Source organism: Penaeus monodon, unplaced genomic scaffold, assembly GCF_015228065.2.
Source record: "Penaeus monodon isolate SGIC_2016 unplaced genomic scaffold, NSTDA_Pmon_1 PmonScaffold_10450, whole genome shotgun sequence".
NCBI classification, from domain to species: Eukaryota; Metazoa; Arthropoda; class Malacostraca; order Decapoda; family Penaeidae; genus Penaeus; species Penaeus monodon.
This window is the reverse complement of record NW_023639105.1, coordinates 1-12,159: the sequence shown is the minus strand read 5'-3', so window position 1 is coordinate 12,159 and position 12,159 is coordinate 1. Positions and strand designations below refer to the sequence as shown.

Here is a 12,159-nt window from a genome sequence, read left to right as displayed (position 1 = left end):
AAATCAATGAGTCTACAACATAACCATGTGTATACAGCAGTATCCAAAGTAAGGGTTAGCACTTGGAAATTTTATAGTATCAACAGTTATAGCACCTGTACCATTAGAGGTGATACAGTTCACTCCCATAGGCTTTACGTCAGGTATGGGCCAAGGAATGAAAGTCTTCATTTAGAGTGGTGATTGGTGATTATCAAATTATAAATCATATTTCTTTAAAAATTGGTATGAAGGCAACAGATCAAAAATAGAATAAAATTTACTTGGGCTTACCATATTCTTGTTTACTTAATGAAAAGATGATACCCCCACTGCAAAATTCTGCAAGTGCTATTTTCTGCGTGAATGTGTGAGTATCTGTGAGCATGTGTGCAATGTATGTGTTTGTGTTTACTTACATTGTTTCTGTTTAGGTATACAGCCACATGGATACATGTATATGTACTTGCACATGCACATATATATGTACATCTACAAGTGTATGTCCTTGTGTGATTGTGTGCATGCAGTGGATTTGTGTATACAAAACACATGAAATAAAAAATACAGTAAACTCAAATTCCATCAAGAGTTTGTAAAATCAGATCGATTTAGTACATCAACAAAGAGAGGTTAACAAGGACTTATGGTATTTAATCAATGAACAAAAAAAGTCTTGAAGACAAAAAAATATATGCTTATATATATATAAATAATATATCCTAAAACCATTCAAATTCTAAGTCCACTGACGAGTAAAGGAACGGAAATAATGCAGCAAGAAAAAGAAAATATAGTACACTGCACTGCAACAATGGCATATGCACCAGCTAGGCTTAAATATAATGAAATTGACAGCAACATGAAAGATAAAAAAAAAAAGATCAAAAAGAAGAAAAAATACTGAAACAATTAGCATGAAAATGAGTAAAGAGAGTATGAGATGTAAAGAATAAAAGCATAAGGCATACAGTTGTAAGGTATAAAGAGGCTGAGAGAAAGAAAGTCAGAGAGAGACAAGCAATAAAGATCCAGGCAGTGAACCCAGTGTTGGGATACAATGCTTTAGTAACACACTTAATGATAGAGGGAATAATAAACATTAGTAGTTATCGTGAAAGGGAAAAAAAAAATATACGTATGATGTCTTTTCCAAATGACTTACCTGTGATTGTATTTTCTAAGGGTTTTCAAGCCATATTTGCCTTCTTGCGAGCACTTGGACACTGGGAGACTTTCTAGGTTGGCCATCAGGAGGTTGATAGAGGTCTTCAGTTCTTCAAGGTACAAGGACTCCATCTCCTTCACAACAAACTTGGGCATCAACTTGCGATTCTGGTTTGACCAAAAGACTAGGGTCAAGATTGTTTTCCTCTCTCAAATTATACATGTTATAATTCAGTGACCATGTAAGAATGAGCTATCCACATTTCACAGTCTTTTTTTTTTTCTAGGTGAAAAATCTACTAATAAATTTCTCTTACCAAGTGGCTGACTAATAACTTAGTTTGCTAATACACTTTGTACAAAAGAGGGATACAATTCAAAAAGTACATATAAAAATTATGCACATAGGATTTGTATTATTTCCCTTTTCTTTTCCTTCAGTTTCAACTTTACGCTATGTTGTACTCTGCAACTCCTGAATGCAGAAGCATTAAAAAATTAATGTAGATTAATGTTACAATGTATATACATGTATCATCTATTAGCAAGGATATGTAAGCAATACAAGGTTGGAAAAAATATAATTTAAAATCTAATGGAAAAGGTTCAATAGAATGAGTTATTATTCACAGTAGTTTCAAACAGGAAATGCATAATAATACTTAAAAGTAAGTCCCAGGCTGTAAGTAGCATAACAGTTCCAGAAAATCATCTAGAGTTGCAAGTTTCAGATGCAAGAACTAAGAAATGCAAAAAAGAAGCAAATCAAGCACCTCAAGTTTGTGCCATGGAGCAAGACGGAGAATGATCACTTCTACGACACCATATTTTGCAGTGTTTACACAGCATGGGCATAGAATAGTCTATAAAACTTTGAAAACCATTGAAGATCAAAAGACAACAAACACAAGTTTATGATAAATTATAAACCATAAATGCATGATTATAAGAATTTTATCATCCATCAAGACCAAGATTCAATAGTTATGGCCCTTACTAAGAGCAAACTACAAAAATCGGAGTAGATGTATGTTGTAATATTTTATTATCATTCACTTTCATTTTCAGTCAGTTATATAACTTAGGTTAAATATATAAATGCAAATTATTTTGCCCAGTGTTTTACTATTGGGGCAAGTAGCAAGATCTTTTTTCTTGTGGTGCACAGAACCAATCCTTTTGCCTAAAAATATCATAATGGGGCATATATTACATATAATAAATATTGCTGAGAACTGTGCCACAGAGCAAAGCTACAAAAGATATTTCTAATTACAAGAGTGATCTCAGAATAGTATCTAAGAACATCAGAGAATATGTTTTATATATATATATATATATATATATATATATATATATATATATATATATATACATATAGATAAATATATATATGGAATACATGCCACTTATAAGAAAATAAATAATTAAATAAAAACACATATTATACAATGTATTAATCCGAATAATAAATATATCCATAATTTTACCCACAGCCTTCATCCAATCTCTATGTTCTAGATCTACTAAGAGAAATGCAAACCTATGGCTTACTGAGGCCTCTAGGATAATTTTCATAATCAAACTTACTTCTGGATCTCTCTTAAGACCCTCTAACTCCTTTTTCAAAGACGTGGAAATAAGAAAAAATAAGAAAGGATTGGTGGTGCAACAAAAATTGTATATAGAGTGGCAATGGGGGTGGTGATGACAGGGTATGTAATATTTGCCTTGAGGTAAACATTTGGAAAGAAATGTTGCTCAGAACTGTAATTCTATATAAATATGAGTAAGAAAGTGGCTAATATTAACTTTTCTTTTTTACTTTCTAGATTTTCTTTGCCTTGATATTAACTTCAACTTTCAATGTTTCACCAGTTACAGATTTAAATATTTCAATCTCTGTTTGAAGTATTCTGACTTGTAAAACAAATAAAGAATATAATTATCACTATCATTATTAACTTCATTATCATCATATGAAATAATCTTGAAAATAAATAGGATATATGAACAGTTATCATTAAAATATTATAATGCTTACTGAAAATTGCATAAAAGGTCAGTGAACTGAACACAGCATTAATGTTTCTGGACCAATACTGCTTTTATGTGAAAGTGTAGACCTGATTTTGTCATGGCAATAACAGCTGAATACTGACAGTGTATTTCATTAAGGAATCATAAATAGTTTTTGCATATTGCAAATTATTTGTGCAGTGTAATAATATCATGGCTTGATGAGAGATGCATTGGGAAGGGATCCAAAACATGAACTCCAACTAAAATAAAAAATAATAAACCACTATAAAAGTATTACTTTTACATCATCTTTTTTAATTATGCTGATGTAAAAAAAAAAAAAAAAAATCATGTGACTTAGATGATCAAATAAATTTTCTGAACTCTAATGTGTGTCTGTATACAAAATATAATCTCACAGATCTGACTGTGAAGGCATCTATATTTCTCATAAATGGTTATTTAGTCACTTACATTTGACCAATCCTTTTTATAATGAAATTCTTGCAATAATCATATAAAGACTCCATTTTTTGTAATCCAACAAATAAATGCACCTTCGTAAACATGTGAATAAACATGTTTAGTACTGACTACTACATACGAGTGTTATTGCATATTACAGCAAGTGAAATAAGCGACCACTAATGTGACATCACTTATCAAATGAAAGTTATAGATCTTTAAAAATGTATTATAATAAGAATATATAGTCTGCACACTCAACAGAAGTCTCTTGTTGGGAGTAGTAATAGATAAGACCTATCTGTTAAGAAAGTCTTACTATAATATAAAAACAGAATGTGTTTTGTAACACGTTGTTCTTTTAAAGCAGCAGAAAACTTTATTTTCATTCTTAGCATGCTTGTGATATTCATCATTTTATCTAAAAAGACGAAAGGGAATAATTTTTGAAATTAAATATTCTTGTATGATTTGCTTCTATCAAAATTTGTTACAAAAAAATGCCATTTACCACTTCAAAATTCAAATCAAGATCAATGGTAAATGCACTTATTTCTCTTTTTATATAATTTTTGTTTGTTACATGGAGGAAAGCTACAAATGCAAGGTTTATGCCTTATGTAAGGAAAAATAAAAATAATATATAAACAGGTTTAACTATTAGGAGTCACATATGGCCACACAATACCACCAATAAAAGAGATAGAAATGAAAGGTTCAAAAAAATATATATTATAGAAAAGAAAAGAAAAATGTATCATGAAGACATCCTGCTTACTGTATCTTTCTTAGTTGTGTAATCAATATCTGCATCACTAATTACCATTTTTGGAATGGCTTTCCACAATATATTCAACTCTTGAACATATACCAAATATATTAACATTAAAAAAAATGGGGAAAAAAAACAAGAAAAAAAGAAAAAGAAAAAACAATGACACACACTGGAAACAATGAAAGCAATGGACGTGAGCACAGGACATGAGCCGTGTAAATAGGTCTGACAACGCACCCTCTCTAATTCCGCAACTTTCTGCATCCTGCCGTCCAGTTCTCGGCGGATGGCTGCTGCTTGTTCATCCTGGCTGTCCAGCTGAGGAAGAGAAAAATCAGATGCAGATCCCATGCACTTTGGTGGTTATACTAAGTTTATGGATAAAGCTATTTGTTTTAACTTTATTGTTATTAAGTATCATGTCTGTCCAAATATTTTTTTTTTCTGATAATCATGAATGTTTGTGATAGCTAGTTATTTCAGTAATGATGAGGTAGTAAAAAAAAAATATATATATACATAAAAGAAATGTAATGTATTTACAATTAACCAAACATTTACAAAGCTAACACAATTTTGAAATCATACAACTACAAGAATGACAATGAAGCTAAAGCAGTTGCTCCAAAAATGTGCTATATAGTGATGATAACAGAGATTTATGTATGTGGAGTTTATATGTCTGTACTGTTTATAGAGAAGCTGATAAACCAGTTTCTCATATCCTGACAATCATGTTCACTTGAAGTCTTAAGCTTTGCTGTCTCTTGTTAACCTTTAAACTGAAAGAAATCATATGGTAATGAGCTTGTAAATGTGATGTTCATGATATGATACAAATTTCTTTTTCAATCAGGTATATTACATTGTACCAGAATACAGCTATTTTTCATGTGATATGCAAGATGGACTTCTACAGAGAAAAATCATTCATGTGCATTTGTGTGGCTGTAGGGGGGGATTAAATGGTGTTTCATTATGTGCAGGCAGCTGGTGTAGGGTAGAAGTAGCAACCAAGTTACTGGGGAGGAGTGGTTTGACTTAACATAAACTAATGACAACTTATTTGTATATCTTACTTCCCGTGATCTGTGCTTTATAAATTGATAATCCATATTGTTTATATATATATTAATAAGTCATTGCAGAATATCAATGTATTGCATGGCTATTTCATAAATATCATCAGGTATATAAGTACTGTTACTTTATAGGGAGGGAAGTAAATGTTAAAATACAAATGTATAGCTAATAGACTATTAAATTATTTACATATTTTTACAACCAAATATTTATTCTCATTCTCTCACAATCAACACCCAATGAAAAAAACAAACAATACAAATTCAAAACTGCTATTCATAAAAAGAAAGAAATAGCGAAATACCAAACTGATATACGCATCCGAACCTGCATGGCATTGAAGAGCAGCTGATGTTCAAACTTCTTCAAGCTGAGGATCTGCTGGAACATATCAAAAAGCTGTTCCTTGGGCATGATGAGCTCGCTGTTCAGGCTCTGCTGCATCCTGCCTGGGCGTTTGCTCTCCTCCTCTCCTGTGGAACAACAGGAAGAGTAAGCGGGGGAGTAACATGGGAAATTAACAGTTAAATGGGATGCAGGGGGGATTATGCATGAATTTGATTATGGGTGTTGAAGCTTATGAAAATGTATAGATAAACAGACACAGATATAGACATTTGTGTCATATATATATACATATGTATATATACCTACATCCATATCTATCTACCTATTATATATATATATATATATATATATATATATATATATATATATATATATATATATATATATATATATATATATATATATATATATATATATATATATATATATATATATATATATATATATATATATATATATATATATATATATATATTATATATATATATATATATATATATATATTATATATATATATATATATATATAGGTAGATAGATATGGATGTAGGTATATATACATATGTATATATATATGACACAAATGTCTATATCTGTGTCTGTTTATCTATACATTTCATAAGCTCAACACCCATAATCAAATTCATGCATAATCCCCCTGCATCCCATTTAACTGTTAATTTCCCATGTTACTCCCCCGCTTACTCTTCCTGTTGTTCCACAGGAGAGGAGGAGAGCAAACGCCCAGGCAGGATGCAGCAGAGCCTGAACAGCGAGCTCATCATGCCCAAGGAACAGCTTTTTGATATGTTCCAGCAGATCCTCAGCTTGAAGAAGTTTGAACATCAGCTGCTCTTCAATGCCATGCAGGTTCGGATGCGTATATCAGTTTGGTATTTCGCTATTTCTTTCTTTTTATGAATAGCAGTTTTGAATTTGTATTGTTTGTTTTTTTCATTGGGTGTTGATTGTGAGAGAATGAGAATAAATATTTGGTTGTAAAAATATGTAAATAATTTAATAGTCTATTAGCTATACATTTGTATTTTAACATTCTTAATACTATATTTCAAAATGTATGGTAGCATTTTAAGATTTACTTCCCTCCCTATAAAGTAACAGTACTTATATACCTGATGATATTTATGAAATAGCCATGCAATACATTGATATTCTGCAATGACTTATTAATATATATATAAACAATATGGATTATCAATTTATAAAGCACAGATCACGGGAAGTAAGATATACAAATAAGTTGTCATTAGTTTATGTTAAGTCAAACCACTCCTCCCCAGTAACTTGGTTGCTACTTCTACCCTACACCAGCTGCCTGCACATAATGAAACACCATTTAATCCCCCCCTACAGCCACACAAATGCACATGAATGATTTTTCTCTGTAGAAGTCCATCTTGCATATCACATGAAAAATAGCTGTATTCTGGTACAATGTAATATACCTGATTGAAAAAGAAATTTGTATCATATCATGAACATCACATTTACAAGCTCATTACCATATGATTTCTTTCAGTTTAAAGGTTAACAAGAGACAGCAAAGCTTAAGACTTCAAGTGAACATGATTGTCAGGATATGAGAAACTGGTTTATCAGCTTCTCTATAAACAGTACAGACATATAAACTCCACATACATAAATCTCTGTTATCATCACTATATAGCACATTTTTGGAGCAACTGCTTTAGCTTCATTGTCATTCTTGTAGTTGTATGATTTCAAAATTGTGTTAGCTTTGTAAATGTTTGGTTAATTGTAAATACATTACATTTCTTTTATGTATATATATATTTTTTTTTACTACCTCATCATTACTGAAATAACTAGCTATCACAAACATTCATGATTATCAGAAAAAAAAAATATTTGGACAGACATGATACTTAATAACAATAAAGTTAAAACAAATAGCTTTATCCATAAACTTAGTATAACCACCAAAGTGCATGGGATCTGCATCTGATTTTTCTCTTCCTCAGCTGGACAGCCAGGATGAACAAGCAGCAGCCATCCGCCGAGAACTGGACGGCAGGATGCAGAAAGTTGCGGAATTAGAGAGGGTGCGTTGTCAGACCTATTTACACGGCTCATGTCCTGTGCTCACGTCCATTGCTTTCATTGTTTCCAGTGTGTGTCATTGTTTTTTCTTTTTCTTTTTTTCTTGTTTTTTTTTCCCCTTTTTTTTTAATGTTAATATATTTGGTATATGTTCAAGAGTTGAATATATTGTGGAAAGCCATTCCAAAAATGGTAATTAGTGATGCAGATATTGATTACACAACTAAGAAAGATACAGTAAGCAGGATGTCTTCATGATACATTTTTCTTTTCTTTTCTATAATATATATTTTTTGAACCTTTCATTTCTATCTCTTTTATTGGTGGTATTGTGTGGCCATATGTGACTCCTAATAGTTAAACCTGTTTATATATTATTTTTATTTTTCCTTACATAAGGCATAAACCTTGCATTTGTAGCTTTCCTCCATGTAACAAACAAAAATTATATAAAAAGAGAAATAAGTGCATTTACCATTGATCTTGATTTGAATTTTGAAGTGGTAAATGGCATTTTTTTGTAACAAATTTTGATAGAAGCAAATCATACAAGAATATTTAATTTCAAAAATTATTCCCTTTCGTCTTTTTAGATAAAATGATGAATATCACAAGCATGCTAAGAATGAAAATAAAGTTTTCTGCTGCTTTAAAAGAACAACGTGTTACAAAACACATTCTGTTTTATATTATAGTAAGACTTTCTTAACAGATAGGTCTTATCTATTACTACTCCCAACAAGAGACTTCTGTTGAGTGTGCAGACTATATATTCTTATTATAATACATTTTTAAAGATCTATAACTTTCATTTGATAAGTGATGTCACATTAGTGGTCGCTTATTTCACTTGCTGTAATATGCAATAACACTCGTATGTAGTAGTCAGTACTAAACATGTTTATTCACATGTTTACGAAGGTGCATTTATTGTTGGATTACAAAAAATGGAGTCTTTATATGATTATTGCAAGAATTTCATTATAAAAAGGATTGGTCAAATGTAAGTGACTAAATAACCATTTATGAGAAATATAGATGCCTTCACAGTCAGATCTGTGAGATTATTTTTGTATACAGACACACATTAGAGTTCAGAAAATTTATTTGATCATCTAAGTCACATGATTTTTTTTTTTTTTTTTTACATCAGCATAATTAAAAAAGATGTTGTAAAAGTAATACTTTTATTGTGGTTTATTATTTTTTATTTTAGTTGGAGTTCATGTTTTGGATCCCTTCCCAATGCATCTCTCATCAAGCCATGATATTATTACACTGCACAAATAATTTGCAATATGCAAAAACTATTTATGATTCCTTAATGAAATACACTGTCAGTATTCAGCTGTTATTGCCATGACAAAATCAGGTCTACACTTTCACATAAAAGCAGTATTGGTCCAGAAACATTAATGCTGTGTTCAGTTCACTGACCTTTTATGCAATTTTCAGTAAGCATTATAATATTTTAATGATAACTGTTCATATATCCTATTTATTTTCAAGATTATTTCATATGATGATAATGAAGTTAATAATGATAGTGATAATTATATTCTTTATTTGTTTTACAAGTCAGAATACTTCAAACAGAGATTGAAATATTTAAATCTGTAACTGGTGAAACATTGAAAGTTGAAGTTAATATCAAGGCAAAGAAAATCTAGAAAGTAAAAAAGAAAAGTTAATATTAGCCACTTTCTTACTCATATTTATATAGAATTACAGTTCTGAGCAACATTTCTTTCCAAATGTTTACCTCAAGGCAAATATTACATACCCTGTCATCACCACCCCCATTGCCACTCTATATACAATTTTTGTTGCACCACCAAATCCTTTCTTATTTTTTCTTATTTCCACGTCTTTGAAAAAGGAGTTAGAGGGTCTTAAGAGAGATCCAGAAGTAAGTTTGATTATGAAAATTATCCTAGAGGCCTCAGTAAGCCATAGGTTTGCATTTCTCTTAGTAGAATCTAGAACATAGAGATTGGATGAAGGCTGTGGGTAAAATTATGGATAATTTATTATTCGGATTAATACATTGTATAATATGTGTTTTTATTTAATTATTTATTTTCTTATAAGTGGCATGTATTCCATATATATATTTATCTATATGTATATATATATATATATATATATATATATATATATATATATATATATATAAAACATATTCTCTGATGTTCTTAGATACTATTCTGAGATCACTCTTGTAATTAGAAATATCTTTTGTAGCTTTGCTCTGTGGCACAGTTCTCAGCAATATTTATTATATGTAATATATGCCCCATTATGATATTTTAGGCAAAAGGATTGGTTCTGTGCACCACAAGAAAAAAGATCTTGCTACTTGCCCCAATAGTAAAACACTGGGCAAAATAATTTGCATTTATATATTTAACCTAAGTTATATAACTGACTGAAAATGAAAGTGAATGATAATAAAATATTACAACATACATCTACTCCGATTTTTGTAGTTTGCTCTTAGTAAGGGCCATAACTATTGAATCTTGGTCTTGATGGATGATAAAATTCTTATAATCATGCATTTATGGTTTATAATTTATCATAAACTTGTGTTTGTTGTCTTTTGATCTTCAATGGTTTTCAAAGTTTTATAGACTATTCTATGCCCATGCTGTGTAAACACTGCAAAATATGGTGTCGTAGAAGTGATCATTCTCCGTCTTGCTCCATGGCACAAACTTGAGGTGCTTGATTTGCTTCTTTTTTGCATTTCTTAGTTCTTGCATCTGAAACTTGCAACTCTAGATGATTTTCTGGAACTGTTATGCTACTTACAGCCTGGGACTTACTTTTAAGTATTATTATGCATTTCCTGTTTGAAACTACTGTGAATAATAACTCATTCTATTGAACCTTTTCCATTAGATTTTAAATTATATTTTTTCCAACCTTGTATTGCTTACATATCCTTGCTAATAGATGATACATGTATATACATTGTAACATTAATCTACATTAATTTTTTAATGCTTCTGCATTCAGGAGTTGCAGAGTACAACATAGCGTAAAGTTGAAACTGAAGGAAAAGAAAAGGGAAATAATACAAATCCTATGTGCATAATTTTTATATGTACTTTTTGAATTGTATCCCTCTTTTGTACAAAGTGTATTAGCAAACTAAGTTATTAGTCAGCCACTTGGTAAGAGAAATTTATTAGTAGATTTTTCACCTAGAAAAAAAAAAAGACTGTGAAATGTGGATAGCTCATTCTTACATGGTCACTGAATTATAACATGTATAATTGAGAGAGGAAAACAATCTTGACCCTAGTCTTTTGGTCAAACCAGAATCGCAAGTTGATGCCCAAGTTTGTTGTGAAGGAGATGGAGTCCTTGTACCTTGAAGAACTGAAGACCTCTATCAACCTCCTGATGGCCAACTAGAAAGTCTCCCAGTGTCCAAGTGCTCGCAAGAAGGCAAATATGGCTTGAAAACCCTTAGAAAATACAATCACAGGTAAGTCATTTGGAAAAAGACATCATACGTATATTTTTTTTTTCCCTTTCACGATAACTACTAATGTTTATTATTCCCTCTATCATTAAGTGTGTTACTAAAGCATTGTATCCCAACACTGGGTTCACTGCCTGGATCTTTATTGCTTGTCTCTCTCTGACTTTCTTTCTCTCAGCCTCTTTATACCTTACAAACTGTATGCCTTATGCTTTTATTCTTTACATCCATACTCTCTTTACTCATTTTCATGCTAATTGTTTCAGTATTTTTTCTTCTTTTTGATCTTTTTTTTTTTATCTTTCATGTTGCTGTCAATTTCATTATATTTAAGCCTAGCTGGTGCATATGCCATTGTTGCAGTGCAGTGTACTATATTTTCTTTTTCTTGCTGCATTATTTCCGTTCCTTTACTCGTCAGTGGACTTAGAATTTGAATGGTTTTAGGATATATTATTTATATATATATAAGCATATATTTTTTTGTCTTCAAGACTTTTTTGTTCATTGATTAAATACCATAAGTCCTTGTTAACCTCTCTTTGTTGATGTACTAAATCGATCTGATTTTACAAACTCTTGATGGAATTTGAGTTTACTGTATTTTTATTTCATGTGTTTTGTATACACAAATCCACTGCATGCACACAATCACACAAGGACATACACTTGTAGATGTACATATATATGTGCATGTGCAAGTACATATACATGTATCCATGTGGCTGTATACCTAAACAGAAACA

General features: G+C 30.7%; 2 protein-coding genes across 3 annotated transcripts; one reads left to right on the top strand and one right to left on the bottom strand.

The window, feature by feature from the left end:
- Nucleotides 1-613: 613 nt before the first annotated feature.
- On the bottom strand, nt 614-5,963 carry LOC119568666 (calcium-dependent secretion activator-like). Of its 2 annotated transcripts, XM_037917177.1 has the most exons (4): nt 5,819-5,963; nt 4,646-4,726; nt 2,737-2,766; nt 614-1,314 (listed from the first exon to the last, which is right to left on the bottom strand). In XM_037917177.1, exons 1-4 carry the CDS (start codon nt 5,933-5,935, stop codon nt 1,141-1,143), a joined length of 402 nt encoding a protein of 133 aa, XP_037773105.1. In that variant the 5' UTR covers nt 5,936-5,963; the 3' UTR covers nt 614-1,140. The 2 variants fall into 2 exon arrangements, with proteins under 2 accessions (XP_037773105.1, XP_037773106.1); XM_037917178.1 differs by lacking the exon at nt 2,737-2,766 and having other exon boundaries at nt 1,118-1,314.
- Nucleotides 5,964-6,563: 600 nt separating this feature from the next.
- Nucleotides 6,564-11,343, top strand: LOC119568665 (calcium-dependent secretion activator-like). The gene is made up of 4 exons (XM_037917176.1): nt 6,564-6,708; nt 7,842-7,922; nt 9,800-9,829; nt 11,248-11,343. Exons 1-4 carry the CDS (start codon nt 6,592-6,594, stop codon nt 11,341-11,343), a joined length of 324 nt encoding a protein of 107 aa, XP_037773104.1. The 5' UTR covers nt 6,564-6,591.
- Nucleotides 11,344-12,159: the final 816 nt, after the last annotated feature.